Consider the following 23,590-nt stretch of genomic DNA (forward strand, 5'->3'; position numbering starts at 1 on the left):
CTTGAAGCTAGGAACTGGAGCCGACTGGGGTGATTCCAACCGGAACCGTGGAACCTGAACTGCCTATTCCGGTTCCGAACCCTGAACATGTAACTGTTTTTTAAATAAAAAAAAGACAATTATTCTCTGAATACAAAAAATGCTACTATAATCCTTAAAAACTAAAACTAACCTTAAACTTAAACCTTTTTTTTTAAAAAAAAAAACTAACTTTAAATTCTTTTAAGAAAACTAAAGCTTTGCCGGTACCACGATCCCAACGTACAAGAACCGGAACCGGCTATGGAAGGAACCGACGGTTCAGGTTCGATTCCGTCGATTCTGGTTCCAAAGTGCCATCTCTAATTTGCATGCCAATATTCTTCTTGCATAATGGTGAAGTTTGACTGTATTATTTCCAAACCTTATCATATGATAAACATACTATTAATCTTGCTTCCAACAAACACAAATGAACACACAACATCAATTAGTTAGAATCAAGCAACACCTTTACATTGTGTCAAAGATCCTCTATCTCACTCCATGTACTACCACACTGTTCCTCTCCATACAAAGATAACCAAAACTTTCACTAAGTACACAACAAATGGAAGAGCATCAAGTGAGACAGAGGATCTTGACTGCTTTCACAACGTCACGGTTGTTAGTTCGTGGTTATGTTAGTAAAGATCTTGACAACGACGGATAACGGGATATTAACTCTATGTCCTTGGTCCCCAAAGAGGCCAATCCTACCAAAACTAGCCACGGAGTTGTTAAACCGTGAGGTTACCGTTACATTAAGTACCTGCGTTTGGCCTTCCGTGACAAAGAATCTTGTAGGAGAAACTGATACTGAAACTGCATAAGGAGCACTCCAGGCAACATTATACGTTTCATTAGAGGCCACATTTGTAACAATTCTTTGGACGAGTCGTGTTTGGTTAAGCTTGGCAATGGTGATTGAAGGTAGGTTTAAGGCCGACCCAATAGTTATGGTGGAGCCAAAAGTGTTACAACTCTCGCCTGTGTAGTTTAAGACCACGGAAGATGAACCATTGATGCTGCAAAGTAATGCCATGTAGTCGTCGTAGCCTGCATTATAATCGATTACTAGCTATTATGGATTTAGAAATTCATAATAAGTTGTTCTAAAGAGTTAAAAGCAATTACTTTTAGATGATAGTTTAGCCTATTGAGTGAGAAAGAGTGGAGTATGAAGTATATGAAATCACAAAGGTGAGAATTCGATTACCCAATTAAACAAAATCGCATAAAATGAGAGGTCGATGGATCAGCAACCAGAAGAAACCGGCTAGATACGAACTTACCAAATAAGGGAAGAAGCAAAATGCAAAGTAAGGAATAAAAGATCTAGAAAAGACAGAAAGACCGGAACCGAAGGGGAAGGAAGTAAGGAACAAGAAATCACATTGTTTTATTCTTCCTTCGTAATACAAATAAATTCCTAACAAAGTTGAACCTATCAATTGATGAGAAGTGCACTTACTTTAGTAGAAAATAGGTTAAGATCCTACCGGAAAAGAAGAGCCGAAAATTGGAACAACCTATGCCCTTAGGGCACATATTAGAAAAACCGAATAACCTATTGAGTTAGATACAATAGGTTAAGAACTTTGTTATAAAAAGATTAGGCTGGGCATTATGTATTAAGAAATTTATTTAAAAGAGTTTACTTTTAGGTAACAGTTTAGCCTATTGAGTTCACTTCTAGGTAGTTTTGACTTAGAAAGACAAAACAAATTTCCTAAGGAAGATGAACCTACCTAATAAGCTCAATTGGTGAGAAGTGAACTTACTTGAGTCGAAAACAAGACCCGGGTCAATTGCTCCCGTTGCATTAACAGCTCCGTTACCCATATCAAACGGCGTTGCTGGAGATTGATTACCATCTGGGTTCGCATATGAGCGTTGGGCCATTATGGGCCCACCGTTATTATTAATAAGATAAGCCGTTGTGGAAAGAGCAGAAGCTATGGCTGCCGGACTAAAACCGGGAAATTTCTGCTTAACTAATGCAGCAATACCAGCAACATGAGGAGCAGCCATGCTTGTACCAGACATTATAGCAAAATCCTCTCCTTTAAAAAGTGACAACATTATCAGCATACAAACATTTTAACATGAAGGTATTTTATTTTAGTACCTTCAAATTCTACTGAATCACTTGCTAGTGAACTCCAAGCTGCCCATATAGAACTTCCAGGGGCCACAATATTTGGTTTTAGTATATCTGCATCATCAAGAGAATTGTCTTCTGGATCGGGTCCTCTTGCAGAATAGTACATTACCTTCGGAGCAGTATTGCTGTAGTTTGCCTTTATCCCTCCGGATATGGAAGCTGAAGCCCGAATTTGGTGATTTTGTTTGTCACGTTGTCTCTTTCCAAGGAAGAATTGTAGTATTGAAGAAGAATCTTGCCAAGATAACAAAGCATGTCAAGTAAATAATGAAGAGTGAAGAAAAATGGAAAATCTCGATTTCGCAAAAACATTCTACCTAGACCCGGCAATAGATCGGGTTAGAGAATTTTGAATTTGGGTCATTTATGATCGGGTCATTTTTAGGCCGAAAATTTTACCGGGTTATGATGGATCGGTTATAACGGGTTTAATATCGGGTCTGTTCAACAGGTCGGATAGCTTGGATTTTTTTTTACTCTTTTGGTATTTATTTCTTTAAAAAAGTAACAACTTTTTTGTAAATAAATAAATAGAATTTATTTACTAAATTTTTTAAATATTTTAATTATTTTAGTTTTTATGCTTATATTCTTGATACTACCTACGGGTGGAACATGACCCAATGGGTTCGGTTATACTTTGACCCATGAATTTCTCGGCTCATCAGGTAGGGTGGTTTTTTGTCAGGTCTAGTTCTACCCAATACATTCTCACTGACTCAAGATCTGAGGGTCAGGATGTATGTAAAAAGGTTTAAACATTACAAACAAAAAGGCGGTCAAAATCTTGATTTACCTTGGAATCGTCTGCAGAAGGAATTATGACACCGGGAATATCCATTGGTGTTGGGTTGAGCTGAAAACCGATGACAAAAGGATCCAAGTAGAAGACAACGCCGACAGCACTAACATTCTTTGCTGTTTCCAGAGCTTGTTTGATGGTTGAAGAGCCTAACACGAAACGAACTGTGTAGCTACAAATCAAGAGTTTTCCATTGACCAATTCTTGACTAAGACTACTTGAGTCTTGACATTCACCAATATACATGTCAGTTTCCGTATCGTTGATCAAAGCATGTCTGGCTGATATCAATGTGTAGTATTGACCGTCACCAGTTCCAGCTGAGACAAACAGATAGCATTACTTAGGCCTTGTTTGGCATGATAGCAATGAGAGTAGCATTGAAAAAAGTAGCACTTCACACACTACTAACGTAAAAATGCTAAGTTGCTAACTCCACAACACTACTACCTTATGTCGTTTTAGCCAAATACGCAGCTATTAAGAAATAGTGTAATTTGACTATAAACAATTTGTATTTCTAAAAATTGCTTAAAAAGGATTACAAGTTTATCTAGAAATATAATTAATTTTTGTCATTAATTACTAGGTATTATTGGGAAAAAAAACTTGTAAAAATAGCTAAAATGACATTCTTTTGGGTATAAGAAGTGATGGCTAGAATGACATTCTTTTGGAACTGAGGATATGTTTTTCTCCGAAACCTAAACACTCTAATCAAACTCTGATACCCTCAAAATGAGATCTTAGTAAAGTAGAAAAGCTTTCCATCAATAACGAATTTAATACTCACAAGCAAGTCCAGAGCCGGATATAGTTACATTGTTGCCAAGGAACAGTGAGTTGGTATACACTCTATCATGAGCAGCAGCACCAACAGTGAAGATCCATGGACTGTAAGAAGAAATGCTTCGTGGGCCAGGACCTGTATTTCCAGCTGCTTGGACAACGAAAATTCCAACTTTCACAGCAGATAATAAAGCCATATCTATTGGATTGAAGAAAGTTGCAATTCCAGGAGGACGTCGGTTTGGTGTTATTGATAAGCTTATGATGTCAACACCATCTTGAGCTGCCTGGAAAGATAGTTGTAGTTAAATGTATCCTCTGAACAAAACTATAATGTTTGAAGCTTTATGCTTCTTTTGATGTATTATGCTTGTAATCATGGCTGATACCTGATCTATAGCTGCAACTACATCAGCAGCAAAGCCTCCAAAACTCTTATACAATGCTTTGTACACAGCAACACTGGAACATACTAACTTCAATTAATGCCAAGCCAATGAGTGATTTTTTTTCCCTCAAGATTTACAATAATAAAAGAATATTGAGAAAATTATCGAAAAATATAGGAAAAATTAATTAGAATGACCCGAGTTTTGTCATAGTGTTAAAACTTAGAAGTATATATCACAATAAATCTTAAAGTATGTTTAAATTAAAATATTGGTTGGTGGTAAGAATAAAAATTAACTTGAACTTTAAGAAGAGGGTAACAATAACCATAACATTGATCTAATTATTGGGTTATTTTGTTACCTTTCACCCAAAGTTCAGGTTATTAGATTAAATATCAGATGGCTTACTGCGAACGAGGAGCCATTCCACTTGCTTTTCCAAAACGGTGACCAGCTACAATAACTGGAATCCCATGGTTTCCTGATGCAATTGATGCAGTGTGCCTGTATAGACAGTATTTTTCTTAATGCCTTTTTTAACCAGGAAAATTGGCTTAAAATGCAACAAATCGTGCATTTATAAAACTTACGTTCCATGGCCATCTCCGTCGAAAGGTGAAGCATAATCCTGGCTTGCATTAAATATTCCTCTGGTTATAGCAGAAGCAGCAAAATGGCGAGCCCCAACAAGCTTCCTATTACATGACCCAGAAGGAAATCTTGTGTAACCTCACAGATACCGGAGAAATGATTTGGTATTGGATATGTTTTTTTTGTTAACTTATCAGAGAAGCTAGGATGTGTAGGATCAATTCCAGTGTCAATAAAACCAATAACTATTCCTTCTCCTGCACAACTAAAACCTCCTTCCTGTGGCCATGCCCCTTTAGATAGACCCAGAAATTGAGGTGTATGTGTTGTTGCTGTTCTAACCGAAAAATCTAGTACCACGTTTGCTACTTCTCTTCTTCTTGATAACTTATCCGCCTATATGTGAAAAAGAGAAAGGAAAAAAACAGTTAGTGAAGTTCTACTTTCGGTATATTTTTATGAACCACATTTCTTTTGATGAATGTATCAGATGAAGAAGCCCGTTGCCACGTCAGCTAGAATTTGCTGATGTTCTATTGCTTAAAGCTCTGCTCGGCAGAGCTTTTCAGGAGCTTAAACTAGCTTAATTTTTTTCTTAAGCTATGTTTTGAGTGTTCGGCAAAATAATATTAAAGTAGTTTGAAAAATCTCATTTTGTAATGTGACCCCCCAAAATTAAGGGAGCTGGACAATTCATTTATCTATTTTTACCCCTTAATTAATATTCATTACATAAATCATTACATTAATTACGCCCATTTTAGCAATTTTAACATTTTTATATAAAGTTTTAGCTTGTAATAGTGAACAACCAACTAGCTATTTTATGAAAATTAAGCTAGTAACTTCAGCTCCAGCTAGTCATTCTACTCCAGCTCCAGCTTCTACTACCAATTCGAACAGAGGCTAAATCCAAAGGTTTTCTTATGTAGTAGACCATTTGATAAGAATTCTGAATCTTATCTATCCAAAATCCCTCTTTCCTGAATCTTAGCTATGGTGTCTCCGAATTCTACAATTCCTCCACAGATTTTATACAAAAATTTGTTGATAACAAAGACTCAGACAATAGTTAATCCTATAAAAAAAAGGCTTTCTTTACAACTATGATGCATCATTTTGGAAAGATTTACCAATGGAAGATATACCTGCTCGGGTGTAACAAGAACAGCAAAGCCATTGATCAAGAAATGGTAGCTGTACAATTTGATATATTTTTCCCCCTTCAATGCTCTCCTAAGTAGAGAGTCATGGACCCGTGAAATGTAGGAGGAATAGTGAGGATCCGATCTCGAAATATTCGTACCCCTGAAAAGAATTATAATATATTTTCAGCATGAGATTAAATTCTTTTAGCAAAGTAAAGTCACAGTTTAAGTGCTGATAATTAGTAGTCAGATGAAGCTTCAGCTGAAAGAGTCCTTTATTCATCATTCACAAACAATAATAGCCATATAATTAGATGAACACAACCACGTGAAATTTATCAACCCCAAAACTGAGGAGGAATTATAAAGACAAAGAATTATCAATACAGTGTACAATGCTGAAGGAAAACTAATAAACTAGACAAAACATTGGAGAATCTTGATGGGTTAAATGACAAAAAATTTGAACGTTGGATCCCTTGATTGCCCAACAATTAAAACATAATTTACAGTCTCTTCTTGGGTAAACTGTAAAAGCAACCCAGCCCAGAACACAAACTTACTGTTAACATAATTAATAAATAATAAGTATTTCATCATTATATAGCCCATGATAAAAACATACTGAAAAAAGAGATGAAAATGTTAAAAACAGCATAAACTTTTATCATGCATCAGACTCCAGAATATTGATCTAGAATTCCATTTATGATTGTAGTAATGCATCCAACTCAACCCCAATAACTGGATAATTTCTCGCAAATGCCCTAATATTCGTGCTATTTCTAGCAATTTGACCAAAAATACAGTGTCAAAGACTCAAAGTACACTTCATTCTTAATGAACAATAAATTTTGTACCTTGACTTGTGAAGTCTACTTGAATTAGTAGAAGAAGATCCATGGCCGGAATGTCTACTTTTCCTCCTCCTCAACTCCTCAGAGAAATACAGGCTTTTACTTATTGGAGCCTGTTTTAAAGTAATGATATAAACTCCACTCTCTTCGTCTTGACAAAAACCTCTAAACAAAACCCCAAAAGAGAGCAAACCCAGTACAAGGTACACTAATTTGCCACCAGGGCTAGTCTCCATTTCTCCAGTGGACTAGAAAGATGGCAAATTTCACAAGTGTAAAATTGAGAGCTATAAAGCTTGTTCTTAAACAAAATTGAGAACTGGTTTTCTTTTGGAATGAGACGGAAATGGTGTATTGAGAAAGCGAGTAAGAAATAAAGGAAGTACCTTTTTTTCTCTGATGGAGGGATTTTTGCAGGCTTTCTCTTTGGAGGCTGTGAAGGGAAGGAACGTTTATATTTTTAAAAGAGATTAAAGAAAAAGGGAAAAACTTTTGTGTAATTTGTTTTGCTGCATTTGCGTGGTTTTCTGGAACGTATTCGGAAAATGTACGTCTTCTTCATGCCGTGCCGCACTGTGCACAACGGAAAAGAATGAAAGATCATGTAAAGACATTGTTATGGAGAAGATGAAATTTTTGTTTTTTCCTGGTTGAAATGAGAGATATTCAAGCTGTGTAAAAGAGCTCTCAAGGTCTAATAAGAAGATCGCCAAGGTTTATTTGATTATTCGAGGGAATTTTTATTGCAAAAGTATACATTACCATTTTAATAGTAAGAGCATCCCCAACATTCAGGATTTTTTAAAAGGTTTTTAGTATTTTTTATTGGTTTTTATTATATATTCTTTCTAAAAAATTCAATCTATTTTTTATTCATATTTCAAGTCTTTTAACTCAGGTTTGTTATTACTTATTACATCTTTATAAATCCAGCAACTGTGCAAACATATAATAATAATTTGAATTACAAATCTTAAGCTATTTAGTTATAACTTGATTAATATTTAATCGATTAAAGATATTTTATTATTAAAATTACATTTTTGTTGAATTTCTAAATTTGATAAAAAATATATAGATTTTAAATTTGATTATAAACACGTTGTATATCTTGTTTATAAATTAAATATATATAATTAATATTTTAGGTCTAATATTCAATTAAACGCAAATAACACTCGATTTTGTTATAATGAAAAATGAAATTATATTAAAACAAGAACAATGAAATACTAACATCACACCCAAAAACATAATGTACAAAATATAAAATTGAAAAATAAATAAGATTAAGAACATTAAAATGTAAAATCACACTACAATACATTAAACATATTAGAAATAACATACAACATAAAATTGCTAATTTCTAACGTAAGCATGTCTGAACTTCGGCCATACGTGTTGGTGTACATTAAACATACGACAATTCTTTTTTATGCACCTTGTTTTTACTTTCTAACGCTGTGTCACTTCCGCCAGTTCTGGGCAGCGCAAAATCGAGGGAAGCTCCCCTGCCAGAACTGAGGGAAGCTCCCCTGCCAGAACCGAAGGAAGCTCCCCTTCCATAACCGAGGGAAGCGGCATGACCAGAACTGTCGATAGTTGCGTTGTCAGTACCCTCGGTAGTTCGTATCTCCCAATTGGCCTACAATAATCAACTTTTGATTTTAAAAACTACAAAACATAACACATATATAGTCTGTTTAAATATTTTGACAAAAAATGTGTTTTACTAGCCTATAGCATTATCGAGATAAGTACACATTTGATTTTATTTGCTATGATAAGCCTATAACCATATTTCGATTCATTTGGATATTATTTAACTTATTCTGAGTCTATTTAACAATCATTTGACAAAATATTATTTGATTTACTACCTAAAGCAAAACCCGAATGAATATCATGATGGATTCCTTATAGGTAATCGTGTTTTGTTACATTTGCATGGTGTTATATAGCATGTTCTGTGTCTATTTAACAACAATTCGATGAAATATTAGGTGATTTAGAACTGAGGTTGGTGAAATGAAGCAACAAAGTTCACACTTAATAACAAAGATCACAATTGAAATAAAGCAACAACGCATAAAACTAAAACAAGCGAATCGCACACTCGAGACCAACAAAGCTCACACTTAATGACAACAGACCATCAACCAAAACATAAACCAAATCCAAAACATAAACATATACTTTATAATATTTATACAAAACAAATTAAAACAACTTCATGCTCATCCATAGTCGGTCCGTTGTAGAAATGGCGAAACGCATCAACCGACTTCGTTACTGGATCATGCATCTCATTTGATCGCTGATACGGTGGTTGATCATCGTAAAAAGGTAAAAGGTACTCGTGCACTCGAATGACAATTTAATATTGAAAATTCAAATTATTACCTCATATGATCTAACATATAGAGAACTGATGTAAGAGTGCTTCCTTTCTAATAACCAAGGCATGTACGACCCCTCGGACTCCCATGGCACAATAACGACATCACCTAATTCATTGATGGATAAGGTATGCCCTCCTTGAGAACTCCATATCCAATACCCTTGATCATAGTCCACTTTATATGACAATGTCTTGGGTACTCGTGCACTCGAATATAATGACAACAACGACCATCAACCAAAACATAAACCAAATCCAAAACATAAACATATACTTTATAATAGTTATACAAAACAAATTAAAACAACTTCATGCTCATCCATAGTCGGTCCATTGTAGAAATGGCGAAACGTATCAACCGACTTCGTTACTGCATCATGCATCTCATTTGCCCGCTGATACGGTGGTTGATCATCGTAAAAAGGTAAAAGGTACTCATGCACTCGAATGGCAATTTAATATTGAAAATTCAAATTATTACCTCATATGATCTGACATATGGATAACTGATGTAAGAGTGCTTCCTTTCTAATAACCAAGGCATGTACAACCCCTCGGACTCCCATGGTACAATAACGACATCACCTAATTCATCGATGGATAAGGTATGCCATCCTTGAGAACTCCATATCCAATACCCTTGATCATAGTCCACTTTATATGCCAATGTCTTGGGTAGTCTGTGAGCTCTATTAGAGTCAATCACCGGCTTTGGGATCCACTGCGTACGGCCAAATTGACGCGCCGCTTGGTCCAACATGTACGACTCTGTGTGATGCAACAATAATAAGACCCTTGGAATAGAGTGGGACGTAAGGCCGGGTCATTGAAGTCAGGAGGATCGTATGACATCCACTCGACCTACGCATAACATAAATATTGAATTAATTTAACATTAAGTGTTATTAATTAGGTAATAATTCTAGGATAAGAATGTTTTTACATCACGAACGATCATCCTATCGAGGATTGCTCGATACCCCCTACTACTGTCGGTCTCTCTAGATGGTGCCATTTGAATGCCCGTGGCTTTGGAGCATCCGGGATCCATTCGGATGATTGAAGAGGCCTCAAATGTGAAAAGTACTGATATATCCACGCTTGTTATAATGGTCAAAATCAATTGAAAACTAAGACATGGTCATACGCCTATGTGAAATTAATATAGTTTTTTGAAATAGAGTTTACCTTGTAGAAGAGTATAGTACATAGATACTTGTCGAAACTAAGTCCGTGTACACTCTCCCAAGAACCGGTACAAGTGGCATAGGGTGCTCGTTGACAGGGCGTCGTTCGGCCCTGCCAAAGTAGTTATCCCAACTAACTACTATACCAAAGTAAAGCGGTAAGTAGGGGTCGAATCCCACAGGGAATCAAATGAGATCATTTCTTATGGTATTAAATTCACTTAACTCTAAAGGTAACTAAAGGGGGAAATTGATGAAGCTAACTAGCAAATAATTGATTTGTAAGAAATATGGGAAAACACTTTGCACAATTGGTCCATCTAACAAGTTGATTAAATGATCATTCACTTCTTCTATTCGGGTTCTCTCCTAATGCTTACATATCCTCTAGTTGCCCTAATCCTTGTTCCTTTGTTGCTAATTAGTCTAACTAGTCTTAACAACCCTTACCTCTAAATATAACCTTGAAACGATCAAAGGTTAATTCCTAGGCAGCATTAAGTTCAAGAATAAATAGGAATATGTAGTGTCACTTGGCTGCTAATACATCATTATCCTCCACACAACTACAAGTCCAACTAGTTCAGGTAATTGATTTGGTACTAAATGGCAAGACTCTCCAACTCGGACAACCCAGGCCTAGATATATGAAATTGACTTAAACAACCTAGGTGATCAATCTAGATAGATAATTCAATTCAATCATAAATATACGCAAGAGGATAAAGAAAACTAGGATATATTATTAGAACCAAAGGATATAAGTCTTACATTTAATCAACCTATTGGCTTCCACCAATCGAACAAAGTAAAGGAGACTACTCCTGGCTCATTGCGAATAAACTACGTAAAAATGTAAAATGATAAAAGATGATATGTGATCCTAGATGGAGGCAAATCTCTCATCTATTTATTAACCCCAACAGAAAAGTCTAAACTAATCAGTCAAAAACTCCATTAGAAAGTAGTCCAAATCCTAAGTGAAGTCCCAAGTGAAATAGGATTTCGGAGCTCTCTCAGCCCGACACGGTCGCGGTCGCGCCTGGACTGAGTTTCTAGCTTTGCCCCGCGTCCAGTGGCGCGGTTGCGCGCTCCAACAATCATGCGACCATGCGCGTCTGCGTCCTTGTGTGCGCGACTCCAGTTTAGTACCCTTGGAAATGTTCTCCTCGAATGTCAATCCTCGTGATTAACGCCTTTGCTTTGCTCGGTCCAGATCACGGTAATACGCGCCATAATCATGCCAAATCACTCGTAATTGATGCTAACGACCACTTGGGACGCTGTACTAAACGTTGTCTATCAAACACCCCAACACTTGAACCTTGCTCGTCCTTGAGTAAGTTGCTGCTAACTCCTCGGCGATCTCAGCGAATATGGAAGACTTGACAGTAGTGGTCGTCGAATCAACACTCCAGCTCTGAGTACCTACAATCATCAAAAGCAATGGGTGTAGATTCTGACTTTACTATAAATACTCAAAAAGTAATGCAAACTTAACTATATTCTAACTAACCCCAACAATGGCATCAAATATTCCCTAAGTTTGAACTATGTTCACTCTATGCAAATACATGAACTTGAATCCTCAAACTATGCTAAAGATGTCTCTATCCAAGTAATATATCAATGTGAGTAATGGAAGATTAAATAAGCGACTAATTCTTGTCCTAAAATGCGTCATACTTATGACAATTATGCACGAGTTCCAATCCCATCGAAAGCAAACACAAACCTCAACTCAAGTCATATCACATGCACTTTTTATTGCTCTTTTTTCGTCTTATTCACACATTCTGCACTCTATTTTCACTTATTGGGTATCAGGCACGTCCGTCTTACGGTCCAGGCCAACTAATAAGACCCTTTGCTTATTTAGCCATGGAGGATCGAACTTAGGGTGATCTTTCACACCACGGAGATCGCGTGTTTTTATGGCTTATTACACTTGGAGTTCACTACCTTTTTATTTTCTTTTTCTTTCATTTTGTAATGAAAAAGGACGGAAACAATTTATTATGACATAATGACAAACTAGAGAAGAGATGGTGAACATGTAATATTAGTATCAATCCTAATACGTCCTAATCATAATCCACATACTCAAATCAAAGTCCTCTACTTGATCAAATATATCCTCATCATATAAACTTGAAATATTATCATCTAAAACATAGTAAAAAGATTCAAAATTCATGCATCCTTATAGAAGTTCACACAACATCAAACTAGGGGGAAAATATGAATACCAATTCTAAAAATTCAAAAATACTCAAAAATTTAAAAAACTACTACTATAGGTGAACTAAACAATGTCCTCATTGTGAGATAAGGAACAAAGGTAACTAATAGGCAGCGTATAGTACATCATAATACGTTGTCGTTAGCATCTATATCAAGGGATTTGACATGTCTAGAGTGCATATTACCATGATCCAGACCAAGCGAAGCCAAGATACTAAATACGAGGATTATGGGTTTCCGAAGGAAAGACACCCGAAAGGGTACACGCTGGAGCCGCTCACGCCAGCAACGCGACCGCGCCAAGCACAACGCGACCGTGAAGGATGCGCACCCGCATCCCTACACTGAGCACCCGTTCCAGTCCAGGAGACCAAAAGTCCAAGGCCCGGCCCAGGACGCGGCCACGCTGACACATGCGCGCTCGCGCCCCTGTCAGACCGGGATTGCTCTGAAACCCTATTCTTGTCTTGTGTTGCGCTTGGGCTTTGGGCTTCCTTCATTTATAAAGTATGGGCTAGGGTTAATTAGGTTAAATGATTTGTCATTTTAGAATAAATAGGGAGAGCTTTACTCCTCCCTAATCATCCATTAATCAATTATCTTTCATTTTAATTTACGCAGTTTCTAGCAATGAGCCAGAAGTAGTCTCCTAGACTTTGTATGGTTGGTTTGAGCCATTAAGCTGATTCAATGTGAGGTTTCTATCCTTGGTTCTCATTTATAATATGTCTCTATTGCTTTGTCCTCTTGCTTTTAATGTGAGGTTTCTATCCCAGTTGTTTATAGTGAGGTTTCTATCCTTGGTTCTCATTTATAATATGTCTCTATTGATTCAATGTGAGGTTTCTATCCCAGTTGTCTATAGTTCATGTTGGAAGATGATAGTACCAAGCTCTAGCAGTGTCCTTCAGCGTGAAACCGAACGCCCTCATCTTAATTTGTTCTTCCAATACATTGACCGACTTCATGGTCATGCATATGTCGTGAAACTAGTTCAGGTGCATGATGGGGTCCTCTCTAGGCAGACCGTGGAATGTCGGAAGCAAGTTAATCACCCTGGACATGAGTTCAAAGGTGACTCCTTGAGTAAGTTGTGGTAGGACCACCGCTTAGGGATGCTGCGTCAGATTGGGAGTGGTGCGCTCCCGCAGCGTCCTATTTCCGGCATTATTGTTCTGCTAAGCATAGGCCTCTAAGAATTGGTTCATCAATAGTTGATTTGCCTGCACCTGCTCAGGGGTCTGCTGGTTGTCCAGGTCAGTCATCATCTCTGTTGTCCTTTCTCTTCTATTCCTTCTAACAATCATCTCAATCTGTGGGATGGGCTCAACAAGTGAATGATTAGTAGCACGGGTGTTGACCGTACACTAGTCAACACCGGAGTCAATTAAACTAATACCACAAGAAAAGAAATCTGATTCCCCGGCAATGACGCCAAATTTGACAGGGCGTCGTTCAGCCCTGCCAAAGTAATTATCCCAACTAACTACTCTACCAAAGTAAAGCGGTAAGTAGGGGTTAAATCCCACAAAGAATCAAATAATATCAGTTCTTATGGTATTAAATTCAATTAACTCTAAAGGTAAACAAAGTGGGAAATTGATGAAACTAACTAGCAAATGATTGATTTGTAAGAAATATGGGAAAACACTTTGCACAATTGGTATCCACTTAACAAGTTGACTAAATGATCATTGACTTCTTCTATTCGGGTTCTCTCCTAATACTTATATATCATCTAGTTTCCCTAATCCTTGTTCATTTGTTGCTAATTAGTCCAACTAGTCCTAGCAGCCCTTACCTCTAAATATAACCTTGAACTATCAAAGGTTAATTAATTACCAGGCAGCATTAAGTTCACGAATAAATAGGAATATGCAGTGCCACTTGGCTGCTAAGACATCCTTATCCTCCACACAACTACAAGTCCAACTAGTCCGAGTAATTGATTTGCTACTAAATGGCAAGACTCTACAACTCGGACAAGCCAGGCCTAGCTATATGAAATTGACTTAAACAACCTAGGTGACCAATCTAGATAGATAATTCAATTCAATCATAAATATACGCTAGAGAATAAAGAAAACTAGGATATATTATTAGAACCAAAGGATAGAAGTTTTACATTTAATCAACCTATTGACTTCCCCCAATCGAACAAAGTAAAGGAGACTACTTCTGGCTCATTGCGAATAAACTACGTAAAAATGTGAAATGATAAAAGATGATATGTGATCCTAGATGGAGGCAAAGCTCTCATCTATTTATTAACCACAACAGAAAAGTCTAAACTAATCAGTCCAAAACTCCATTAGAAAGTAGTCCAAAATCCAAGTGAAGTCCAAAGTGAAATAGGGTTTCAGAGCTCTCTCGACCCGACACGGACGTGGTCGCGCCTGGGCCGAGTTTCCAACTTTGCCCACGTCCAGTGGTGCAGTCGCGTGTGCCAGGGCGCGGTCGCGCCAATGCTTTTGCGGCCCTGCGTCCTTGTGTGCGCGGCTCCGGCTTAGTACCCTTGGCAATTTTCTCCTCGAATGTCCGTAATCCTTGTGATTAACAGCTTTGCTTCGCTCAGTCCAGATCACGGCAATACGCGCCATAATCATGCCAAATGATCACTAGTAATTGATGCTAACGATCACTTGCTACATTGTACTAAACACTGCCTATCACCCGCCCCCAAGCTAAGTTTTCAACCTTTTCGAGAAGGTTGACATACTCTAAATACTTGAGGTCGATCTTCTTTGATGACTTGTCAGGAAATATTATCGTCGATATCAAGAATACCAAAAACCACGTTGCCCTCTCGATTGCAGCCCACTTGTGCTCCTTCGACACATCCTTCCTCACGGGGACAAATATATCGGACAAAATCATCCCTCTTGGTGCAAAGGTTGGATCTATGTTGAAGTACTCCAGAGCTTGTTGTACCAGATATGTGTGTCTAGACAAGCGGTCCCCAAAAGCTTAAGATCTGAGGTAAAGGACACGCTATCGCCAAGGATGGGCATATCCAGATTGAGATGAATGTCATGGAGAGCGGCCATCATCTCTCCAAATGGCGAGTGGAACGAGCTCGTCTCCGATTGCCAACCTTTGATGAACACATTTATCAACGGGATACTGATACCTGCGTACATCAAATCCAGTATGTGTCCAAAACAAGACCTGTAGACAACCCCCACCCACTGATACCTGCGTACATCAAATCCAGTATGAGCCTGAAATCTTATTAACAATTCGGATTCATGGGCCCCTCCGTCCACACCTTGTGTCAACTTAAAGATATATCGATCATTTGATGTTCTTTTTCTTCACCTCCAAGACGAAGAAGCTTTCCTAGTATCCTTCTCTACCCTCTTTACCTCCCTCTCTTCCTCCCTTTCCTACACCCTCTCTTCCTTCCTCTCCCCCTAGGTCATGATCAATATGATCATCTGGATTCTCCTGTCCTCATTCAAAATAGTAAATTGCATACAATCAAACATTTTAAATCATTTAGCTGCTAATACAATAAGATGTAAATGATTTATTATTTAATAAAACTTATTAGTTTTCTTACCTCTGTAATTTGAACCGGGAAGATGTGCATGTTAATTTGACTTAATCAAAAGGCATTGAGTACTGATCGCCAGATTGTGAGACAAACTGTATATGGGGAGAAGTATACATGGGAGGAGGAGGGTGAGGGATTCAGAGCTGGAAAAGGGAGAAGGATATGTGGGAGTACGATGCTGATTATAATACGAGGGTTGACTTGGGTAATATCGACCAGTAGGAGACTGGTAGTACTGATGTGCAATGGGTGTAAGAGATGGGTAATATTATGGAGGAGTAGGCTGGTAATGATGTGCATGGGGTGGAGGAGCCGGGTAATACCGGTAAGGAGGAGACTGGTAGTACTGCAAAGGAGGAACACCTCTGATATCCATACTCTCCTCGTCCGATGAATCAGGCATAGAAGAGTCACCGTTGCCGGTCCTTGCTATAGGGTTTTTAGTCCTCTTTTTTGGCTCGTATAGAGGTACTCCCGCAACCTGTTTTTTCTTTTTTATGATCTCGCAATACGACATGCACCACACGTGAATCACGATCAACTTCAGGGGTCTTGCCTAGTGTTGCCGGATCCGACATCTAATACAACTTTTATACTAACAAATTAATGATAAATAAGAATAAAAGTAGAAAAACTTGATCAAATCGTAAATAACATATATAATATCATATAGTAATGCCAAATTTATTAATAATAAACTCGATCAATATAGCTTATTTTTATTAAATTAATGATAAATAGGAATAAAAGATAGAAAAACTTGATCAATATATTATAAACAACATATATACTATCATATATTAAGTAATGTCAAATTTATTAATAATATACTCAAGGAAAAATTTCAATAATAAATTAGTGACAAATTTCAACACAATAATAAGTTAGTGACAAATGTCAAGACAATATTAAATTAGTGACAAATTTCAACACAAATTAGTGACAAATTTCAACACACAAAACCGAAGCAAACAACCGGATGTTCTGAGCAGCTAGTAACTGGCAATACTGGTGTGGCAGTAACCGGCGAATCTGAGCAACCCAAAACTGGCGGTACCTCCAGAAACAATATTCCTAGAATTTTTTCATTGTAATTTAGTTTTTTTCACCCAAATTTCAGAATTTCTCCACAAATTCCAGAATTTTTTCACAAATTTAAGTTTCTAAACCATATAATCATGATAATACATACTTATATATGAAAATTATCACATAAATTCTAGATCTAGACATATATAACACATTTACATGAAAACAAATTCAAATAAGTTGAAATAAACTAAAACTCATACCTTAATGAACTTGGATTTGTTGAAAAATGAAAAAAAAGGAGCAAAAAATGTTCTCACGGTAGGGAGGCGCAGAGGTCTACCGGTAGGAAGCTGTAAATGTTGAAAGTGAGTTAGGGTTGAAGAGAAAGAAAGTAATTTGGACTTTTATAAGCCCAAAATTTGGAACCACCGGTTTTGTGCGTATACCTTCCCTAGGTTCTGGCGCGATAAGTATTTTTTTAACATATTTCGATAGGTAGTTAATCTTGTACTAGATGATTTATTTCATATTTCATTGTCGATTAATCTTGATAAATATTCCATCTTAACATATTTCTGTAGGTAGTTCATCTTGTACTAAATATTTCATCTTAGCATATTTCGGTAGGTAGTTAATATTGTACTAGATGACTTATTTAATATTTCATTGCAAATTATTGAGCTAAATATTTCATCTTAGAATATTTCGGTAGATAGTTAATCTTGTACTAGATGACTTATTTCATATTTGATTGTAAATTATTGAGCTAAATATTTCATCTTAACATATTTCGGTAGGTAGTTAATCTTGTACTAGATGAATTATTTCATATTTCATTGTAAATTAATCTTGATAAATATTTCATCTTAATATATGTCGGTAGGTAGTTAGTCTTGTACTAGATGACTTATTTCATATTTCATTATAAATTATTGAGCTAAATATTTCATCTTAACATATTTCGGTAGGTAGTTAATCTTGTACTAGATGGCTTATTTCGTATTTCATTGTAAATTATTGATCTAAATATTTCATCTTAACATATTTCATTGTAAATTATCTAATATTGGTGAAGTATTATATTGAAATTTACTAATTCATCGTACATTAGTGATTTCGAGTACCCATACGATGGACAAGAACCTCCAAGACATTCATCATATGTTGGTGATCGCTTTTCCCCTCAACACACTTGGTTCACAGTTCCAAATATGGGTATGATTGCAACTACAGTTGTTAACATGTTACTTGTCGTCTTTAGTAAAGGTGGTAGCTCTACATACTCACCAATTAGGGAAAGCCAGATTATGTGCCGGGACAAATGCTCCAAATCGTATGCTTTGGACACGTGAAGGAGGAAAATCATTGGATTACGATAACTTTAACATTCTAAATTAGTACATTTTTAATTCATAATTAAACATCCTAATCGACTTTATTTCTTTATTTAAAGTTCCTTTTTACGACGAGTGCACATTGCCCCCGATTACTTACATGTGGGGATATCATCGTGAAGAATCGTCTTTACAGTTGATCACTCTGTATACGCCCTGTTTTCAATTTTACATTGAATTCAATGTAATTTTTACCAGACTATTAGTAATAAAATCAATTACTATGTTGCAAAAAATAGTGTTATATAAAATCAAAATGGATCAAAACACGGTTATCAACAAAGGATCGACCTCAATATTCATCTCGATTTTGCTATATCGGTAGTAAAAACAACTAATATGTTACCAAAGATAGTGTTATGGGGTAGTAAATCATATTGATCTCTATAATGGTTATTGATAACGAAATCGGATCGATATTCATCTCGATAATGTCATAGGCTAGTAAATCATCTCATTTTTGGGGTCAAATTATGGTATAAAAGACTATATTGGACGCCAATTGGTTGATAAGGTCTTCCGGGGATACTAACAACGTAGCTTCTGGTGGTATTGGCTGTGCATAAACCGACGGTAGTGGTAAGTAGAACGGCAAAAGTGGACAACGCGGAACCAGCAGAAGTGGTACCAGTTTAGAAGTAAAAATAAGGTGCGTTATTTAGCAACACCTAAGCATATTAGGTTTTTTATGTCATGCAATACATTCATTATTTTGATTAATATCTTACAATATATTTATACTACATTAAAAACATAAAATTTGATTATAAGATGCTATTTTAATAATTCTATATTTTTTTTCTTATTTTCAAATGTAATTTTAATAATAAATATATATATAATGGACGTCTATAGATAGACGAGGAAAAATTATAAATGCCAAAAATATTGTTTTCATAACTTTTTTTTACTAGACATATAAGTAATTGGGCTTTATTTGGTTGGTTGTCTAATTTTAGATAAAAAGTAGAAGAAGACTTAATTTAAAATGGTATAGATGGATTAAAAAATGATTTAAGTGGGGTTTTAAGAATTTCCTAGGTAGAAACTATGCCTTGAGTTTTTTTTAGCATTTCTCCACTATTTATGAGCAATCAAATATATTTTGTTCCTAAACAACTCCCATTGTAGGTGCTCTAACGAATTAAGTTCCACTGAAAGTTAGACATTCAAATGAGAAAACTCCGTAGCTGAATTGTGCTATTCAAATAATGAACATAGATTATGAAATTATCAATATAGAGTATAGATTTGCAAACCTACTTAATAAAATGAAAAAAATAACTTATATATGAAATTATCACCTTGTCATTTTTAATGGACTTATATATCATACTCTATGTTCATAATTTAATATTCTATCTTCATAATTTGAATAACAAAATTCGAATGCAAAGTTTTCCTATTTTAAACCATAATTTCAATATAAACTCTCTCTAATACTTACAACTTAGGGTGCGTTCGGGATGGTGATTGAAGTGATTGAACTTGCTTCAATCGGTTGATAGAAACGCGTTCGGGACGGAGGCAGAATCAATCGATTGATTTTGGTTGATTTCAGCTTCTTTTCAATCACTTTCAATCCAAATTCTTCAACTGATATTTGCTAGTTTATCCTTCTTTTATCGGTTTGGTTGATTCCACTGGGTCAAAGTTGCCCCTCTCCTCTTCTTCGAACCTTGCATTCATCTGCGAACCTCTTCGTTGTTCTGCATCTTCTTCGATCCTGCATTCATCTGCGAACCTGCATTCATCTGCGAAAAATCGAGGTTCTGGATCTTCGAACCTGCATTGGTTGTCCTGCATCTTCGTCAAGGTTAATTTCCTTCCTTCCTTCCTCGATTTTTCGTTGTTCTTGAATCGTCTGGTCTGCATCTTCGTCGAAGTATTGAAGAACCCTAATTTGACTGGTAAAGAACCCTAGACTGCATCTTCGCCAAGGTTAATTTCCTTCCTTCCTCGATTTTGACTGTTAACCAACCTTAACTTTGTTCTGCATCAGGAAAAACGTATCAATTGCAACCCTAGGCTGGTGTCAATTTCAACATCAGGAAATACTTGTGCTTTTGCCACTTCACACTAGCTGCTCTCAAGGGATTAGTTTAATATCATATCAATTGCAAACCTGACCTTTTTTCCCTTGCTTGTTACTTAGGATAAAGAAAGAGTGAAGAACTCACCTTCAACATCATGAGTTAGCATAGTTCAGAAGGCAACAGAAGAGGTAAAAAAAGCTTCAAAACCAACAGAAGAGGTAAAAAGCTTCAGAACCTGACCTCTTTTCCCTTGCTTATTACTTAGCAAAGTTCAGAAGCCAACAAAAGAGGTAAAAAAAGCTTCAAAACCAGACTGTAAGGTTTGCAAAGATACTGATAAGGAGACTAGTGAAACAACAAGCACAAGGCAGAATCAGAATAGGAGCAATGCAATTATACTGATATGGTTTTGTTGACAGATACTGATATGGTTTTGTTGACAGATACTGATAAGGTTTGCAAAGATACACAGTTAATCAACTGTCTTTGTGTTTTTTTGACAGATACTGATAAGGTTTCCTACTAGTGAGAGATTACATCAATGCTTCGCAGTTTTCAGGTACGTCGATTCTCTTGTAGTTGAAGGAGTAGAAAAATACAGATTGGTTTCAAGTTTGCTGAGGAAAGTTTATGGTGTTCTTAGAGCCTCTTTGATGTTGGTCAACTTGCAGCCAACTTGCACTCAACTTGCAGCTAACTTGCAGCTAATTGTATTGCCTAATACTCCTAGTTTTGGAGCTCTACTCACAAGTTCTAAGTTCTAAGTTCCTTGTAAGAAGAGCTGATAGATCAATTGTATTGCCTAATACTCCTTGTTCTTGCTATTTTCTCTCTCTCCGGTAAATTATCTCCTCCTTCTAGGAAGAGCTGATAGATCAATGTTTTATTTATATTTGGTTGATTTGCGATTCCTTTGAATTCCATTGAGGTGTTCATAATCTGTGTTTGAAACTTAACTGAACCTAGTTGATATTTTTGCACTTTCACTTTTAATTGACTGTTTGGATGAAGGGCTTTCATGTGATCTTTGTTCACAGATTCTTCATTACATATTTTAAAGCATTCAGCATGATTACTTGATTATCCTGCTGTCTTTCAAACTACTGTCAAAGTTGGGATTACGATTCCAACTTCTTGTGATTTTGGTGATTAACTCTAGCTATGTGTAGAGAGAAATGCTTATTCCAGATTCTTTAATTAGTTACAAACTCAAAATTGAGGAGTGTTTGGGATTAATATTCAGATACTTTATAAGTGAAAGTTGGGATTAATTTACAGTCATTGTTCATAATAGCAGGTAGAATATGAATACTGATGAAAGTGACGGTATTGTTTCGGGGGAAATAGAAGCCTTGCACGACGCAATCAGAACTGAGGAGTGGTTGCGCAACCATGGCCAAGCTTACTATGGGATGTATATCCCACACTCTACTGATGTATCCTCGTCCGACGACGTAGTAAGCCTATATATTGTCGTTTGTTATTTATTTTGATACTTGATGCATATAATGATATATTTGGAATTCCCGTGTAGGACGAGGAGGATTTGTATGAGAAATACGGTATTTCAGAAATGCAACCACATGATCCCGATACTCGCATACCCCTTGATCCCGATACTCGCATCTTCAAAGAGAAGATTGATGAATTACAATGTCAGATTCATCGTCTCCAGATCCACAAGAAGGAGGAGGTGGACGAGCTCAATGCCGAGATCAAACGGCTTAATGACAAGATATCGGCCTTGGAATGTGATGACAATGACAACGATCTGAAGGTAGAGAACGCAGTCCTTAAGTGCGTGGTTGCGTTCTTGGAGTCCGAGAACGAAGATGTCAAAGCCGAGTTGTATAGTTTAAAAGCACGGGTACGGGAAGCTATGGAAATGTAACCGTTTAGTTAAGTATGTTTCTGTATCGAAAAACAAATTGTAAGTTAATGATAATATGTTTGTGGGTACTAGATGTAATCTTGTTTTTGCTATGAATAGATGACAACATGAAAAATAGACATGTGACTTGTCAGAGATGAAAAACAATTTCATTCAATATCATGCAATAGACCAGTGGCTGAGTTGTCAGAGATGAAAGACTGGTGCATGCAATATCATGCAACAGACCCGTGATCAAGCAGAAGCTACAATAGCAAAGTTAGTGAAGCAAAACAAGGATTTAGTAGCTAGGAACCTGGTGCTTCAACAGAAGTTGAAAGAAAAGGAGCAAGATGAAGATGTAGCTATTAAGATTGTATGTTTTTTAACTTTGAATATGTATCTCATCTATGTATGACAGTGGAAATTGAAGTGAATGAACTTTCTTTGGCAAATCCGTCCAAAAACTGAGCAGCACAAGATATAGCCGTGTCTAGGAGATATAGCCATGTCTAGGAAATTGAAGTGAAGTGAATTAACATTTTGATTATTTATCATGAGGAAAGGTTTACTCTATGAAGCACCGAAACGTCTAGGAGATATAGCCGTGTCCGTGTCCGACACATGTAGGATACACGGACACACTTGGACACGCCTGGATACGCTTGTACACATCTCGGACACGGTCAAGGCACGGTCAACAAAACCAAACACACCTTGCACACACCCGGACACATCTTGTAACAATTTGCCTTGATCTTTTCTACTGTTATTTCCCACGTTTTGCTTCTTATATCATCGATATCTAGCCTCATAATACTGTCAATTTACTAAAAAACATCCAACCTCTTTATTCGGCTTGATTTACCTAATTTTGGTTATATATATAATGTGAATACTATAAAATCCAACATAAAGACGTAATTTAATGTTACAAGCATCCTCCGTGCTATTACATAAATTCATTAATAATTAGTTTTTACTATTACTTATTTTTATACAATTCATATTTTCAATAATAAATTTATAAAAATATATAATTTATTATGTTGTGTCCTTCCGTGCCCTATATTTCTATATTTAACTTTGTCGTGTTCCCATGT

At 36.4% G+C, this 23,590-nt stretch overlaps 1 protein-coding gene across 1 annotated transcript; it reads right to left on the reverse strand.

Annotated features, from left to right (window-relative positions):
• Window positions 1–646: 646 nt before the first annotated feature.
• Window positions 647–7,378, reverse strand: LOC141250378 (uncharacterized). Its single transcript, XM_073669940.1, is given in 14 exon segments — window positions 647–1,077; window positions 1,803–2,084; window positions 2,150–2,347; window positions 2,350–2,419; window positions 2,982–3,307; window positions 3,781–4,063; window positions 4,166–4,238; window positions 4,577–4,672; window positions 4,759–4,888; window positions 4,891–5,155; window positions 5,908–6,067; window positions 6,768–6,929; window positions 7,151–7,197; window positions 7,316–7,378. Coding segments are annotated over 14 exon segments (2,586 nt in total).
• Between the last annotated feature and the right edge of the window lie 16,212 nt (window positions 7,379–23,590).

The sequence above is a fragment of the Phyllobates terribilis genome, unplaced genomic scaffold (assembly GCF_046119375.1).
Source record: "Phyllobates terribilis strain yellow unplaced genomic scaffold, ASM4611937v1 Scaffold_5575__1_contigs__length_50706, whole genome shotgun sequence".
In the NCBI taxonomy this organism is placed as follows: domain Eukaryota; kingdom Metazoa; phylum Chordata; class Amphibia; order Anura; family Dendrobatidae; genus Phyllobates; species Phyllobates terribilis.